The 18,491-nt window shown below is 43.7% G+C and overlaps 2 protein-coding genes across 2 annotated transcripts in view; both read right to left on the bottom strand.

Moving 5' to 3' along the window:
* Positions 1-12,437, bottom strand: part of LOC125743070 (E3 ubiquitin-protein ligase SMURF2) — a 43,325-nt gene extending 30,888 nt beyond the window's left edge. Inside the window, exon 1 of the mRNA XM_049015709.1 lies at positions 11,950-12,437. Within this exon, the coding sequence (XP_048871666.1) occupies positions 11,950-12,001 (52 nt within the window). The 5' untranslated portion in view covers positions 12,002-12,437. The remainder of the gene's footprint in view (positions 1-11,949) is intronic.
* Positions 12,438-14,679: 2,242 nt separating this feature from the next.
* Positions 14,680-18,318, bottom strand: LOC125742959 (importin subunit alpha-1-like). The gene is made up of 11 exons (XM_049015465.1): positions 18,267-18,318; positions 17,858-17,967; positions 17,607-17,747; positions 17,290-17,378; positions 16,905-17,173; positions 16,711-16,805; positions 16,222-16,485; positions 15,581-15,814; positions 15,245-15,427; positions 14,988-15,137; positions 14,680-14,882 (listed from the first exon to the last, which is right to left on the bottom strand). Exons 2-11 carry the CDS (start codon positions 17,924-17,926, stop codon positions 14,793-14,795), a joined length of 1,584 nt encoding a protein of 527 aa, XP_048871422.1. The 5' UTR covers positions 17,927-17,967; positions 18,267-18,318; the 3' UTR covers positions 14,680-14,792.
* Positions 18,319-18,491: the final 173 nt, after the last annotated feature.

Genomic DNA, 18,491 nt, shown 5'->3' with positions numbered 1-18,491 from the left:
CAAATGCAAGGCAGGCAGCTGCTAACCTGAATGCCCAGAGAAAATCGACCAAAACTTGAGCCTTCAGTTGAGGTTCGGCGGGGGGGTCACAAGGCAAGCAGTCACGCTGTACCTCTGATATGCTACCAGGGTCGGGCGGAGAGTGGACAGAGGGGCCAGCGATGCCAGAACCGAGCAGTGCCAGTGACACAGAGGCAGTGTAGGCAGCTGCTTCATCGTGGAATTTTCACCAAATCCGAGTACAATCCTGCCGATGTGAAGCGGAGCTGCGATTACACTCACGTGCGGAACAAGCAGATGTCACGGGATTCTGCTGATGAAGGCCAGAGGTGCAAAGGCATGTCGTCTCGGAATGGGCTTAAAAACACCCAACTACAGTTTAGCCAGAACTCTCTAACCAACACACGGCCTGCGAGATGCGATCAAGCCTTCACGCCGCACACATTCCCCATTCATCTCGTCATCCAATTCAGCCAGACATGCTCACAGAGCATCAGTGCTGTGCGACTAGCGTAGCCCCAAGGTACGTAAAGATTGTATTTAAGTAACTGCACTGGCATAAATTTTATTATACAGGGTTTCAATTTTGGCTGAACAGGGCAGTTGAATTACAGGCTGTAAAGTATATTACGATACCTGTAACAGCGTCATTTCTGATTACGGTATTCAGGCGATTATTAATAAATGGTAACTACGGCAGCAGCAAGTGCAGGAGGGTAAAACAGGCCAGAGAAGGTTACCTTTGCTCACGTCTCCTCTGTCTAAAAATAAATCAGCAACGTTTATTTTCTCATGCATGAGCAAAAGGCTGCTGGGGAAGACAGCATGGGGGGTGGGGTTGCGACATGCGTTTAAGAGTCCCAGATGTAGCTGAAATTAGTGACCGACTCAAAAATACAGCTTCTATTTAAGAAAAAAGCAAGTTTAACGGCCATCAGTCAAAAAACTGAAAAAATTTATTATACAGCATACCTGCCCACGTAGGTAATATTCAAAAGGACAATGTCAGGTAGAAAATGAACCCCCATATTTGTGCCAAAGAATATGAAATCCCCATAAATATTTGTCTGCCCCACATACGGATAGCGAGCGAGGCCAAAAAGTACCCGACCTTGACGGCGTTTCCTTTTTAATCCAAGGTTTCAGAACCCTAATATCACAGCGAGGCTCATCTCTGTCTAGACTGTATTTTCACATCTGGCTTACATTTCGGAACCATCACCCCACCACAGAAGTCAGCCTGAGAGACATACATGAATCATCAAAACACATCAAGCGAGCGACTCCCTAACCAGGGAGGTGACACGGCCGCACAAATAAAAAACAGAACAGGCCCGAGCAGCACGTGCGACGGGGGTCCTGAAGAGTACCAGAAGGCAGCCCCCCCCCCTTTTTTTTTCCAGATACCCGCAAGCACACAAATAAAACATCTATTTTTCCTAATTACAGAGTCATTCAGCACAGACTGCAGGCTAAGATATGCGAGCCGGCTAATTATCCTGAGTAACTAGGCAGAATCCACTGCTGCCATTAAGAAGAGCACGACCGCACTACATTCCCAGAAAGGCATTCTCAGGGACACCGAGTATGGAAATTACTGGGTTAGCAGCAATGCATGTCTTGGAAAAAAATAATAAATAAAAAGGAAGAATGCCGTTTTTGACAGGTTTTCCCGCTCTTCACCACGGTGAGCGACACATTCAGTCCCATGTATGTTTTTAATGGCTGGATGCTTCCTCATTCGCTGGACGAAAAGCTCACAAAACCAAGGAGGAGGTCGTCTAATAATCTGTCATCTTCCTCCTCCAGGTGATCACATACGTCACCTTCCTGTGGCCACTGACAACTAAACGTCACCTCGTGCATGCGTGTGTGCATGCGTGCATGCATCGCATGCAATTCTCTAAAATACCCGCCGGCTGAGTCCATTACTATCATTATCATTACTGTGAACTTTTTGTTCTTGAAATCTCAAGCACACAAACAGAGAGACGTGTCACATGGTAACCAGCAGGCCGACTGGGTTGCTGCACTGCAAAAACCCTCGAAAGCCAACGCAGTGCCTCTCTAACAAAAAAAAAAAACGCTCCACAAGAATCGCCTCTAATCCCAGATGAGTCTGTTCAGTGTTTGCACAAGTGGGAAATGTTTACAATATGGTCAGATCAATGACCTGAAAAACAGCAAATCAGCACTGCGGTATAATGGGTGTTAATAAGGAACAAAACAGTTTGAAAGCACGGTCGACATTCAGTAAACATCCAAACCACACGCAGGTCACCTCCCCCTTCAAGGGGACTGCAGTTTTAACAGCTGTTAAATAAAAGGCTTCTCCAAAACCCAGACGGACCCAAATTGAACATCTGCTGCAGAAACTGAGCTGTGCGGGAAAGGTGACGGTGTGGAGCAGCAGGGTAACACGGAATTAAAGCCTAACGCACGATCACACTGCAACCGAGGCGGACAGGCCTGCCTTCTCCCGGAGCTCGCCGAGCTGCAGGAACATCACCGACTGATGTAAGGATGAGCTGCGGCTATCCACACACCAGAGAGGCACTCGACGCTAATCATTTACACAAACGTGCTATTAAGCTTCTAAAGATTTAAGATTAAAACTGTTTTTAATATTGTGGTGACAAATATAGTGCAGGAAATGCCAAAAATAATGTCCTGAAAAATAAATAATATATAAATAATAATAATAATACAGTAGAGGATAGAAAATGTGAGTGATGATTCTAATGAAGCTGTCTGTTTGGCGGAGGTTAGGCGACGCGCGGAAACAAAACCAGGCTGGTGTCTCCATGTCGCCACTGCGATCTCTGAGCAGGACCTGCGGCATGCAGGCGAGACGCGGCAGTCATGCGACCGGCCCGCGGGGGGAGGCTCTCTCATGCATGCTAACAAATCAAACTGGTAAACCTGACAGCCGAAACTGAACGACACTCGTTCTCTGCTATTCTGCTGATAGCGAAAGCTACACTTAAAATGCTTCACGCACCATATAAAAATACCTGCACACAAAAAAAAAAGCAATGATAAGTTAGACACTAGTATTGCAGTTCCAGTATCGATCAGTCTTGTTCTACTGGTTTTCAAAATCAGAAATTCAGTACAAAAAACATTATCGATACTTGTATACGGGGATGGACATAACTGGTACACAAATACGCATTCACCTTTAAAAAACGATGTGTGTGACAATTGATTGTGGTAACAGTGTACAGGTGTACTTATTTTATGTGCATTTGCATTGATATGAAAATAAAATATATAATAAATATAATCTTTATATGCCAACTACCTCATGTGCTGTATACAGGTTAAAATACAAGGTATTTTCATGTAGTACACAAGTATGCATTTGAGCTTTTACAAACTATCGATTATCGCACGTATCGTTTTTAAAGGCGAATGCATACTTGAGTACCAGTTATGTCGATCCCTGCTTATATTCAGACTTTTTAAATAATTTACCCAGATATCCTGATATCTAATATTGAGGACCTGGATCAGATACTGGTTGGTATTAAATGACTTGACAAAGGACTCGGCAGACATGTTCATCCACGTCGTGCCACATGTTGACAGCATCATTCCACTCATAGTCAGCCACTGGCCTTCGCGGGAGGCTGTCACGCGCCCAGCTGCAGGTGCAGAATCCATCAAATATTTCAACACTCCTTAAGCTGCATTGCATGTCTTATCACCATTGAACACCGAACAATCCCACTGATGCAGATTCCACCAGATCCAAAGAGACATTCACTGCATTCCCACATCCCTGCCCCCCCCCCCGCCACTTCTAAGTCACATGGCACAGAGATGCCGTCACATGCGCGACAAAGAACACCAACCGGGGTACAGACCACACCCCATTTAGACGCTTGGCGCCGTCCAATCCCAAAGAAAGAGAGATCAGAGACCCGGCCTGGGACGTCCAGTAACACCTGCTATCTGCATCCAACAAGGGACATCTTCAGCACTATATTCACAGAAGACGTTTCAACCGTTGGTGTTGCTGTATTTTACAACTTCATTGCAGTTTCAGCACAGCACCCAGCGACAGAGCTGGCCCAAAGCCTTTCAACATTTATCAGCATGACCTGCGCGACAAAACAATACAACAGAATTTACTGTTGTACTGGGTACCAGCTGCTGACTTTTGCCAATCAGTCATTCTGGACTTTGGTTAATGGCGTCAAGGTGGAACGGTCAACATCCCTCTGGGAGTTCGTCTGGTGACGGCCAGGAGGAGTTCATCAAGCATAAACTTTTATAAAACTGTTTAAGGAGTAAAAAAAAATAGTCCCCACAATGTTAAAATAGTAGCTTTTAATCACATTGTGGGGACAATGTAATATATACACCCCCACAGCTGCATAACCTCCCCCGCCAACACACACACGCACACAACGAGAAGCCTAACTTAAGGTCAGTTAGAAACACTGAATTTATCTGGACTAAAACATTACTGACAGAAACACACTGGACTGATTAATTCCTCCTACAATAATCTGACTGATGAAGCAACTCCTGCACATGAGAGAGAAAAAGATATACACAACCACACATATACTGCCGAGAAATTCTGGCAATGTTACTCTGAGAAATAGTTTGTATTAGGAGGAGAGATTTGTTGTGAGAGCTAAGACATCAATAAGCAAATTAGTGGACCTGTCACTGCTCTACTATAGGAGCATCATGAAAATAAGGCAGACTTGAAGCATCCCACTTTTTCCACAGAACACAGTGTTTACGCAACCGGCACTAACCTACGCTGTTTTATTAGCCTGCTATGGCGCTAATAGATAGCACGCTATCTCAATGCCACTGCAACAGTTGGCATGTGGACGTTTCCCTTTATTCAAGCTAGTAGTTGGTTCTATGTGCACTTTGATACCTCTCCAGTACAAAAACAGTCCATTTTGCACCAATAAGGGTGAAGCTTCACAGGAAAATGCAACGGTATGAGCTGTCCTGTTTTAGCAATTAGCCCCCTGCTGGTTGAACCTGAGCCACTGGTCTCCATAAAGCCTCCACATGCTAAAAAAATGACCTAAAACGGATTTAAAACTCACCTCCCCCACAGACCAAGTAAATAATTGTTAAAGGAGAAGGACGTCTCGAGGTGTTCGCAGCATCACTGGGGCAGTAAGACAACACTGTGCCATAAACTGCATGCAATCTGCAGATACTTTCAGACATTTTCTACTGCTGCATCTAATCCCAAACAGGTTGCTTGTATGTTGTCGCAGGAAATACGAGGAGAAAAATGGATCTTTCGTCCGTGCTGTCCGCTGTCGTTTGGCAGCCATTGTAATTCAGACAGAGGTTGGTTTGGTGTCTTGTGCTGTGATGTTCTCCAATATTCTATCTTGCTTCACAGCTTTACTGACAGAAGCCTAATAATCAACCGTACTACACATATTTTGTGCTGTCAGATAATATATTCCAAATACACTCTCAAATGCTTTACTCAAATACATACAGATAATCTGAACTCAAAAAGTAAATAGTAAATAGTGGTCAGCTATATATGATGTTTCTCTTTTAATGTGAACCAAAGACCGCATCTTAATTTGTCACTGAACTATGGAGATATGCAGTTTAACATGCCGAGGTCGCGTCACGATCTCCACGGCCGTAGCTTAACGACAGATGCTAGAGTGGTCAGTGCTGCTGGAACAGGTTTGTGAAACACACCAGTAGAAAAGAGAAGGCTGCAATGGTGGAAAGTAAGTGGAAATTTAAATGACCGATTTCCAACACCTGCTATCAACGGTTAACTACTCAACTTGCCTCTAGTAGCTGTAACCGCCGTAGGAGATGCAAAGACTGAGTAAGGAGCTCATGCGGCAGGGCTCGATATACGCCGCAGGGATTCTTTGAGGGGAATAATTTGGGAGGCAATGATGTTGGTGCGGCATTCCGCTCCGACTGACTTTTGCCAGGCTGGAGAAAGGCGCCGTGATTCAACATGACAAATGGTTGCGAGTTGAGAGGAGTTACTCAAATATGGCATTCCTCATGATCCATCGTGACTGAGGTTAACCTTAATCAGACACGAGCGGGATTTGGGGGAAGGTGGGGGGGAGAAAGGAGGAAATATCATTCTGGCCTCAGATGGCAGAATGTTTTGCAGATGATGCTACTCAGTGACGAGTCGCAATTTAATTACGCGCGGTCAGCTGAGCCGACTGCGCAACGCCCTGACCTCTCGCCTGACAGGTACATCAGCTTCCTTTATCGGCAGAGTGCGGAGTTTCCTGTTAAAATACCTCAGCCCAGACTCCCCCACTCCCCACCCCTCAGCTGCATACTTTCCAACCCACAGCACACTGCATTGGCTCGACCCACAGTGGCTTATCGCGATTGCATCGTCTCCAGTTTCTCTTTGACTTAGTCTCTTTTTTTTTTTTTTTTTTTTTTTTGGGGGGGGGGGATTCTTGGCAAGTTACACTCTACCCGGGTCGCCTCCCCATTCTGCAGGTCTCCGCTAAACCTGAGTCGCATGGCTGAGGGCTGAACAACACAATAATAATAATAATAATAATGATAAATAAAATGGCCACGTGAAAAGGCACTGAGCTTGTGCAGGAGAAGCCCTCCATCATGGCAATGGCGCTGGCCCCATGTCAGAAACCCAAACGAAAAGCAGGAAGACCACAAAACGGAGGCACAAGTCTGAGCAGATTGCGGCCATCCTCTTCCATTTCCATGTCTGTCCATCGTCTGCCTGCTCAAAAAAAAAAAAAAAAACCACGACACAAGAATGATTCACAATCAGTAGCTCGTTAGCCCGGGTGCCAGACAGCCCAGCAGGAGATGATCAACATTGCCGGCCTTTCCCCTCACTGGCCCAAAGGAGGAATCACTTTGAAACGCGCGAATGACACAGGGCTATATTAAATAGAGCAGTCACCATTGTGAAAGGCCACACTGTCCCACAGGCCTCTTTGGGTGGCCTATCGCTTCATCATCTGCTGAACACATAATTATGAGACAGGGCTGCTGCAGTGATCCCTGACGCGGCATTAAAGAGGGGCCAAGTCGACAAGGTCACCTGACAGCGACACACGCCATGAGGTCCGTACAACCGGCTTACATTTTACGTACTGAATCGTAAACCAATATCTTTATATATACATTTATGGCCTGAGGGTGAATTATGCTCATTCCTTTCCTCCCTTTCATTTAAAAGTACATAATCAGTGTCCTTAAAACATCTGATTGCAAGACCTGCTTGCACCGACAACCTAATTAACGAGTCATTAAGTTTGCGCCCCCCCCCCCCCTACTAAATGGAAAATGAAGGTGCTCTGCTGTTTTTACAGCTTACAGAGAAATATTTATAGCATGTCGTAAGAGCGCATTTGGGCTCCTTTAAAGAAATATCTGGAACATTCTCTACCCCAGACCTCATGTCTTGAACATCAGCATCAACATACTCTACTCTGGGTGCGAATTAAAAACCTCGAGGGTAGCAAAACAGATATAATGACCTTCGAGGACCTTCAGTTAAGCATTCCTCCGTGGCAAAGATGTCGTCTAAAGAAGTAAACCACGGGGAGCAGAGAGACACCGAAGACTTGGGGTCATGGACACGCATGGAGCCCCGCACACTAATACCTTAGCAAAACAAGTTTGCATGAAACACTTCCTTATTTCGTACATTTGACATTTTCTTTGCATCCACCACAACAGATCGAGAGATAATCCTGAGATATGGTGAGGTGGCTCCAGCATTTAACGAAAACATAAAAGACTTCGGCGGCAAATTATACGTCGTTTTGCAAATTAATATTCCAGCGTCATACATTCTGGGGTATAAACACACCTGAAATGGCTTTGGGAACATTTCTGGTTATCCGGAAACACTCGCTCCGGCCCCAAAAACCCTCCCCTTCCTTCCCCCTCCCCTCTTTCCCTACCTCATTCCCTCAGAAACGGTGCTCGTTTAAATATTTAATTTGGCTCTTCCTGGAACACAGAAGGGCCTGGAATTCGCCTCGACCTGATCCTGGAGGCTGATCAAAAGCGGCGGCTGTCATCTCCCCCTTCCAGTCAAAACAATGTATCCCCATGTAAACATTTTAAATGTTTGTTTTGCAAGAAAGTGCAAAACCAAGCGGGAGTCGGAGGAGCTGTGAGGGGGTCTGTGCCGCTTTAGCCCCATCGGGCACCCAGTCTCATAGCACAGGCAGCTTTCCATGCCAGGGTGCCACATACAGACCACTCAACATTTCCAGTTATATATCAATGACAATATAAACATAAAATGAACACAGTTCAACATTGCCCTTCAAAACCCAACAAGAGAGACTTGAACTAAAGTAGTTACAGAAGTTGTGTGTATGACAGCAACACCCCCTCCCCCCACCCCAACCCAACCAAATCCCACTGAGAGCTAAACCAGCAACCTTTTGGTCACAGATGTCATTCGCCTGGTCCATTTCCTTCAACAACATCTGTTGATCAGAAAGATCTGACATTTAGCAACTGCAGAAATGGAGAGCAGCGCGACACAAAGAGGTGGAACTCAAGCATCCAGGAATCTGACACAAAATGATTTCACCACGATGTCCAAACGTTTATGCCGGCACAACAGGCCACGGGCAGTAGTCTTGTACTTCAGTGCATTTCAATGGCCTTCAACACTGCTGTGAAGAATAAAATAAAGATGTATCCCCCCCCCCCCAAATTAACAGGGGTTCCCTATACAGACTACTGCTGGTTTACACCCCCTGGAATAACACCCCACCTCCCAAGCAAGCATGTCAACTTGAATACAACAGTCTTGAAGAAACCCTTGACGTCTGACTCAAAAGTTTTCAATCGGCTAATCTTTCCAAGAAGATGGACCCAATGTTAAGTTGCCACAGAGCCACTTCTGGATTTTTCAGGCTTGACGCTGGTGCCGACTCATAAGTAGAAAAATGCCACGCCACAGACCATAGTGACGCTTTCCTCATATTACGGGAAACAACAGGTCTATCAGCCACACAGCGTTTCCATGCAAGATGGGTCATGAGCAGATGACACGCCAGAGAGAATTACATACAACTACAATCATTCCCTATTTATCATGCAAAGCTTTTTGTTGGCGAAAAAAAAAGTTGTGTGCGAGTTCATATGGGAGAATTTATTAGCAAGTCAAAAAACACTCTCCTAATAACCAGCATCAATTTTAGCTTCTTACATCAGAGCTGAAGCATGCAATTTTTTTCCACTTTTTTCACAACCTTGCGCAATACCTTCACCGACATCAAACCTGCAGCCCTCGCTCTAATAACACATGCAAATGCGGTGAATGGAGCGTGGCATCCAAACCAAGTCAGACAAACGCAACGTTGTCAAGTGACAAAAAAAAAAAACAAAAACAACAAAAAACAAATAAGCCCCAAGTTACTTTTTATATTTCAGGCAGGGAAAAGAAAGTAAACATCGTGTCCAAAGCACCACTGCGGTTTGCAAAACATTTATGCCGTGAATTATGGGAACAAGAACAACCCCCTACAGACTGACACCACAAGACAACAAATATTTGTAACAGTTGTACACATTCCACTAATTAGACAAAACATACCAGTGTATTTTTTAAAAAAAAACATGAGATGGCATGAGAATCCACAGGGGAGCAATCGCGAACTTAAGAAGCTGTCAGTAGTAGACAGATTTTCATTTTAGCTGCGTGATAAAGGCCAAAAATCTGACGTGTATCATTTCTTTAAAAAACCCGAAACAAAACTATGACTTCTGTATTTAACTTCACAGCATAAAAATACAAAGCTGTCTCTGGTCTTTCAATAACATTTGACGATCGGGCAAACACAAGGACAATAATTAGGCTAACATGGCAATTTAATTGAATTAATTCATGTTTTTAATACTATATAAATCAGTGAATGCATCAAAGTTACCTTGCACTTAAAACTGGAGCTTACGATGCCACTTTGCAGTACAAGGAGACTCAATAAAACTACGGCCCATTCTTTCCCAGAACTGCTTATCCAGTGCATGGTTGCGAAAAACCCGGAGCCGATCCCAGAAGCGTAACGCAGCAGGCAAAGATGTCAGTCCACTGCATATGTAAAAGTACACACTAAGGGCAACTCAGAGATACCGATATTACTACTATTAAGTTTGGAAAGCATCGTGTATTCAATTATCAGACTACTGAATGATTAAATGAATATCTGGAAAACATGGCGTAAATATTCAAATACATGAAGAACATATTGTAATACGTTGCAGTGTTCTTGTGTACATTTCTTCAATAATTCAACAGCATCCAAAGGCTGGTTAAAAAAAAAACAGGCCGTCCAATTGTAATATCATTCCTTTCCAAATTTGCCTGATTTCTGCAAGGGAAGCCATTGCTGGACCCTTCCCAACCACAAAGGTAATTTATCACACAGCCAGTTATAACGAGCGGACTTCACCACTCAGCACTTAGCGGACGGAATGACGTGTTATCAACAGAACACCTACATTTAGTCACTGCAAAGGCATAGGATTAGTTTATTCATAAGTGGTTCTTTATTCGAAGCGCAAATTAATGAATTTGCGACATCCCATTTAGCCATTTATTTTTGACAACGAAGCATTTATGGGTCATTACGTTTGCGACAGCACTACCTAATATGAAAATTACTCTTAGGAAATTCAATATTCCACGCCGAAGGATAAACAAGCACTCAAAGCCGGTACTTTTGCGTCTTAAACATAACACAACATTCTGCGTCTTTTTCTCAGAAATAAGTGTTAAATCAAGTAACATTCCTCCGCAGCATCAGACCAACAAAATCGTTTATCTCAGAATACCACTCATATATACATACATCTGTAAATGAACAACGAATGAGCGATTATTATACTTCCGGTAATAACAATAGGCCTAATAATAATTATTATTTAATTATCATTAGGCCATTTGCAGGCTCTCTACATTAGAACTAACTACGTTTTTTATTGTAAATCACTATCACATATTACAAAGAACCCTGAATGACGATCATGAGCCGGGTGGGGGACCGTGCCGACTTGCCCGGGTAACATACAGGCCTGCACGAAACCCGCCAGCTTTCAGCTATAAGCTCCGAGAGACAACTTTAACCCCCCCCCCCCCACCTACAGCAAGGCTGTGGACGGAACTTTTACTGCGCTGTATCCTGTACTTTCTCATTACAAGGACCATTTGTAAAGCCTCGTCTATTCAGTAATCCTGCCAAATTCTCAAAAAAATCCCAATTTTGAAATAAAAATGTAATAATGACAGATACTAGTTTATTTCTATAAATTAAAAAGTCGCGATGTTTTTTTTTTTTTTAAATATCCATTACATTGTTTTTAGACCAGTCATCCGTGATTGACTATAGTAAAATAGCTTGCCAGCTACCTCATGCCTTAAGTTAAATACCATGTAAACGAGCAACCACGGTACTTAAAAGAAAAGCAAAACTACGAGTTAGCTCAATGGATACTTTTAATGTATACATATTCCCCCCTTCTGTCTGGAAAGCTGTAGCTAGCAAGATCATTTTCTCAAACGACAAACTAACAAACTTCTTTCACTAAATTATTCAGGTCCAATGAGAAACGACTGCTCACCAAATCGACTTAATATAAATTAAAAAAATAAGGTCTGAATGAGTAAAACACTCCAGGGTGGCGTATTGGGTTCCCAGCCAAAGATATATTCATATAAACAAGCCGATAAGCAGACAAGATATTAATGTTTTAGGGCTTCCCCCGAATTACTCAACTAACGAGAGTAATTGTGTAAGTGCCTGTCGAATGTTGTATGCCTGCAGCACACATACGTTTTGATGGCATTTAAACACATACTTTAAAGAAGTTAAACATTTTGTAGAGAAGCTGGATGAAAATGCCAAGCAATCGCTGGCAAACTACTTAGGGAAACGCTTTTGGGTTTTAAAATCTTACCTGTCAAACGCAGTTTCACTGGGCCGTTTCTCCTCACCCCTTGGTTAGACATGTCCTTCTACGGTCCAGCTTGACTTTTAATTACAGGAAATATGTGCAGGATTGTAAATCGATTTATTTTATTTATATTTATAAAGATAAATATAAATAAAATAAATCCCTCCTTCTCCAGTTCACAGTCAATGAACAATAATGGAGTCACGGCATTGTGGCCCGGATGTACACAACACTGCCATTACACCATACGGCGAACACGGGACAACAAAAAGGGGGTCTAATTCGAGGAGAACGTTAATCCGGCACCGCGGGTCAGTAAGGACGGGCGCCCGAAATCCAAGTCAGAAAGAGACATTAAAAAAGGCAAGTTTCCGCACGTCTACCAGCGTTAAGGGGCGCGGGCTGTGCGGAGCCTATTGCTGCTGCTGCGGCGGCATCGCAATGTGAGTCGGTGCGAAGTTGATGGGTGTCGAAGAGAGTCTCCCTCCCTCCCCGCAGCGGAGCTGCTCGCTGGTGACATCACCCGACTGAAAGCTACGGGGGGGGGAAAGGAAAAGCCTGCTTACAAATACTCAAACATGTGTCTATGTGTCTGCATGTGTACGTATGTGTGTGTGTGTGTGTATATATATATATATATATATATATATATATATATATACATATATATATATATATATATATATATATATATGTGTGTGTGTGTGTGTCTCAATGCCCCTATTTGATATCTTGCAGATACGACGAGAACAACCGATTTTCATATATTTATGTCTTATTTAATAAAATGAGAGACTATAGCCTATGATTGAGATACATAGCATAGCCTAGTTTAATAATATAGTCGAATGCTTGTAGTCGTCTCATAGAATAATGCTGTGACAGATTGAGGAACTTTCTTTAAGGAAATGTTTGGGAACCATATACTGTCCACAGAATAAATATGACAAATGAGTAGTAAGAGCAGTCTTGCCCTTTCCTGTTAAATTGCGGCATAATATGTATAGAGGCAGACGTACTACTATATACACGTGCTGAGCATTCAACATGACTGCTGGATACATTTTAAGCTATTTTGGCCCTAAAGAGTTACATTCTTGGGGAAATTGTTATAGTCTAACATTTTTTAAATGAAAACTATGCCGTTCCCTGTCTGCAGAAGACGTTCAGGGAAAAAGTTTACTTACAAGGAATCAAAACTGGTGAGAATGATAATTAAAACGGTTTTATTACTATTACATATACGGAAAAATCTGAATGCAACTAAGTCTATAGCTGAAACCTTACTGACGTAATTGCGCTTGTGTTTCCCTCATATTAAAAAAAAACCTGTTCTTCAAATAATTCCGCTACCCACGCCCCTTACGTTAGAGAAATTGGACAAAACTAGATTTCTTTGCATTTCACAATGTATATCAGCATCGGCACCTAATCAGATTCTTGTAAAGCACACAGGTATCAAAATGCAGACCATAAATAATCTTGTAAAAAAAACGCCATTACACCCAATGCAGCAGCAGGGATTATTTTATATACCGAGGTCAAAGTGTTAAGATTCCTCGGTGGGCCCTGTAATGGATTGTAGTCATTGGAGTTGCAGGAAAAAAATCCCGATGACTTGACGTCGGTGTCCTCAGTGGTAGGTACGGGCATGACAATTCACAGGAAGCCTTATAAATACATACAAGTCCATGACTGAGTATATATGCAGATGTAACTCAGTACCAACTGACCTTTTTAAATAATGGGAGAGCATTAACTTACTCATATCTCAAATCCTCTGAAGCAACACATTTTGAAACACACCTCACTCTTAAACCCATATTTACAATCAGGGATAGAAATGATTCAAAGGTGAAAAGTACCTGACAAACTTGAAAACGTTCACAGGGACTACACCTTCTTGCATTTATTCAATGTTAAAGGAATGCAATAAACACTTCCATACAGATTCCTGTAACAAAAAACTGGTCTTTGGATGTATGCAGGATGACACTTAACATGTTTTGACCCTACAGTCAAACTAATTTTTAATCTAAGCTGCCAAACAGCATGAAATAGCTATTTATATAGCCACAGAAAAAAAAAAAAAACGACCACAATTTAAATTTCTCAACTTGAGTGTGCGTGTATGAATAAAATGATATATACCTTCGCAAACTGCATTCTGATTCTTCTGTTTCTCATTAATGAAGGGCTTCTTCCCTGTTTTATGAGGCTTCCGTCCTGCTACCAAGAACCTGATATGAACTGTCCCATCAGTGCACTTCACACCACTTAATGTTTTCCATTCGTTGTGAAGGTCACTTGATGTCATCGTCTGACTCGTGTAAAACGGTCAGATGAGTTGGTCATTTCTGGCATTAGAAATGCACTTCTCCCCTTTATCTGGCTGGTTTCTGGTCGTTCCCAGTGTCTCCTGCCTCACCTTATGCTTCTGTCTAAGAAATTAAAAAATCTGGAAGCAACCTGCTGCTCAGCGTAGCCTTCAGTAGAACCAGGATTAATCAGGGAGTTTATTTTTTTGTTTAAAATCTGGACTGGTCCCAATTTTTTCCTCCACAGCTGTACATAGGAAAACATTAAATAAAAACTGTCCACCAACACAGAATTCCCTGTACAGTCTTACACAACTCTGTCATGGGTCAAGTTTATAATATTGATGTTGACAACTGAGCGTTGATCCTGTCCCATGATGGTATTTAGCCCAATAAAGTGCTTCAATGCATAAGGTCAGTGAGAATCCAATCTAGATATACTTTATTTACAGTTCATAAAAAGAAAAAATGTCAGACAAAGACAGGTATGTACACATAGAAAATGAGAAACCAGACAAATATTAGGACTCAGAACTTGAAGGTGCTTTGGTTATCTGAGATCTGAAAGTCATATCCATCAGCTGTAGTGCCTGGTACAACAGACTCGTCTTCCGCTTCCTGCATGGCAAGAAAAGCCAAAGAGTTAAACATTAAGCGCTCCAGATGAGACCATTTGCCATGCAAGCAAGACCAGTTCTATCTTAAGCTTAGAATACTGCTTACCTCGCCCGAGAAGTACTTCTCAATCAGGTTGAGTGACGCCTTATACACCATCTCATTCTCATGAGACTGCAGTGCCTCAATCTTATCCAGCCCCCCACATTCCTCAATCATCAAGCAGAGCTTCTCAGCTTCCCCAATCTTTTCTCCTGCCTGCAAGCAAAGAAATGATGAACACTGGGAAAAGTGCTAAAACATGGCTATAAATCACAGCTACCGACACAGCGTGTGTAAACTGCATTTTCGTGGGGGTAACATACCAGGAAAATGTTCGAGATGGCATCCAGGATAACCAGAATGGTTTTGCTATCCTTGGTAGACAGCAGGTCCAGCAGAGGCTCCAGCACATTGGCTTGGACGAGGTGCACCACCTGCTGGACAGTGCCACCACTGGTGTAGTTTGTTACAGCCCAAACGGCCTCTTTCTGAGTTTTGTAGTCACCCTAGGAACAAACAAAACAAAAACAAATCTGCAATGACCACAACTGCATTTTAGCTCCATACCAGACGATTCCAGACTTCCTTCCAACAACATGCCAAGGTTACGTTCGAGTTCCACAAAAGCACAGGAGATCTTTCCACCCGAAGCAGCTTACCAGCTGGAGCACCTCCACCAGTAAAGGCACCAATCCCGCGTTGACGACCTCCTGGATCTGCGTGTCTTTCCCCGCAGTGACGTTGGACAGGGTCCACGCAGCTTCCTTCTGGATATTGTTCTTGTGATGACGAAGCAGATCGGGAAACGTCGCCAGAGCACCGGCATCCAGCACTTTCTGAGTCTGCTCATCTGTGCCAGTAACTATGTTTCCTATTGACCGCAGCGATGGAGTCTGGCAAGGAGAGCAGGGTTTGAAGGGTGAACCTTGGATGTAGCCTAGCTTGAAAACGTCAAGCCAAACCGAAATTGAACACGTTTACTGAAGAAAATTAAAATTGGTTTGTTCATCCATTTAATCATTACAGTGGACAGATTTCACTAAGCAATACTACACTGTCCTTCGGTGAAATGTGCTCCTTCAATTGCATCAATACTAATGTATCCAAGGAATCCACAACAGGAAAAATAAACTATAGATTACAATTTTATGTAGTCAGCCAAACTCCATTTTAAGATTTCAAACTTCACATATTCAATCTCCCTGCCACCAACGAGTCAGTCTTTGCGAACTCAGAACCAGCCAGTCAGTCCCCCTAACCCAGCCAGTGTCCTGCAATAAAGCCAAGCCATATGACATACCACGATGGAGAGCTCCCCGGAACCCAGCAGCTGAACTAGGCGAGGCACCAAGCCCGCCTGCACCACCACCTCTATGCGGTCATTGGGCCCGTCGGTCAGGTAAGACACGGCCCAGCAGGTGTCCGCCAGCACCTCCTTGTCATCGTGGTGCAGCAAGTGAACCAGGGCAGGAAGCACCTGCTGCACCGCTGTCAGAGGGGGAGGTGGGTTCTTGTTGCGGCAGAGGTTCGACAGCGTCCACGCCACATTCCTCAGGTAGCCAGACTTGAGGAAGAAAGTCACACACGCAGGAGGCACTTAGAATGCAGAAGCCCAACACACACATTCCTAAGCAGTGAGGTACGACGACAGAAACTGACTTGTACTCAATGCGCCATCTAGTGGCCAAAGAATCTGAAACTGGGATCTCTTAAGTTAACCACTTTTAAAACAATCAATGGGAAGGTTGAAGGATAAACAGGGCCATTAGAAAAAGTGAAACATACTTACAGAGAATGCAGAAAGGTCAGGGACAGCCAGCAGACTGAGGAGAGGGTCAATGGCCCCATGTTTGATAACCTTGTCTCGATAGGCAGAACCATCACCTAAAATGAAGCGAAATTTTGCAAAACTTATGGAAGCCCAATGCATTGTCTGGGGTGTTGATACATTAATGCACAAAACAGAAAAGCGAAGACCCTTACCTGCAATGTTTCCCAAGGCCCAGATGGCTTGCTCACTGATATGAGGATGTGGGGATTTCACCAGGCTGATGAAGGCTGGGATCGCACCCCCCTCTACCACGGCTCGGGTCTGATCCGAGGTCCCGGAGGCAATGTTGGTCAGAGCCCAAGCTGCCTCAAACTGGATGGGGGGACACTCTCCCACACCCAGAAATCCCACAAGCTTTGTGATTAGCCCAGCACCAATGATGCTGTCGATGGGAGGTTGTCTCTCTCGCGAGAGCAGCTTTCTGCAGGGCAACACAAAAAGTTGGGGGCAGAAGTGTCACCAAATCAGTAACCACTAGCAGGCAGGACAACAATCTATGGAGCTTTAAACATGCACAACCCACTGGGGTCACTTTACCTAGCAGCCTGCGTTGCTTGCAGCTGCATATCAAGGTTATTGCTGCTAACCCCAGTGACGATCTCCTCCACTGTCCAGTGCTGGGTAGGCTGCAATACACAAAAGGGGACGTCAAAACGACGGCCATGATTTCCATGGATTTCACTGGGATACAAGCAGCACTTAATGAGCTATCATCCAAGCCAAGTTTATTACTTTGACAAGTCCGGATATGGTGAACGAATTAGCATCATCTGTAAACTACAAACCCACGACAGATAGCCAGCGAACATAGATGACCTCAGTGAAATAGGGCAGGTGCAGTATTTTTGACTTACCTGTGAGTTCTGGTTCTTCTCTTGAAGCGGTGAAGTCGCCTCTTCGGGGAAGCTGCTGACATTTCTCCTTTTGAGGATCTGATCGTCCTTCTTCGCCTTCCGAAGCTCGACGTTGACTTCGATCCGTCTTCGCCTCAGCTCCTACATGATGAGAGATACCCAATAGCGTAGCTAATTAGATACCCAATGGCCTGACCAGCGAGAAACGCTGCAACATGGGCGGCATCCGTTCGTGGGATCTGGTCACATACGCTGGCATCTTTTCCCTTGTTTTTGAACTTGCTAAGACGAACGGCGTTCTCGTTCCCAGCAGAGGACATGCTTCCAAAAAAATCGGGGACAAGGGATGGCAAATGATAACCTTAGATATAGAGAGGAGGAAACATGCAAGAACGTTAGATAAAACTATAGTTTACGATTTCCATTTTTTTCCGCCATACAGAACACAAGCTAGCAAAGACATGTGGCAGCCCAGCTAACATGGAAGTACACGATCGTGATCTTATACGATCATGTAAAACGATGCAAGTGCCGAAATACTTATTACATTAAAAAATGACAAAAATACTTAAACGCAAACACCGCATTTGTGAGGAGACATGCATGTATTTCCAATGGCTGAGGGGGGGAAAAATCAGCAGCTCACAAACGCATACTTACCAATTTCTTAGCCAGATGCAATGACGTATAGAGAAGATACCGCTCTTTAAATTCCCGGTACTGGCAAGTCGTGATTGGCCCGTTCGAGCGAAACGCGTTTCCTATTGGCTGGGTTTAAAAAAATCACATTATTCGCTGAACAGATCGTCGAAAGATTATGTTCTGCTATCGCGAGATCAACACATCGCCCATTGTTAACCTTTTCAACGTTTCCTACAACTATTA

This window comes from Brienomyrus brachyistius, chromosome 5 (genome assembly GCF_023856365.1).
Source record: "Brienomyrus brachyistius isolate T26 chromosome 5, BBRACH_0.4, whole genome shotgun sequence".
Classification (NCBI taxonomy): Eukaryota; Metazoa; Chordata; class Actinopteri; order Osteoglossiformes; family Mormyridae; genus Brienomyrus; species Brienomyrus brachyistius.
Note: the sequence above shows the minus strand (reverse complement) of the source record. Positions and strands in the feature narration are given on the sequence as shown.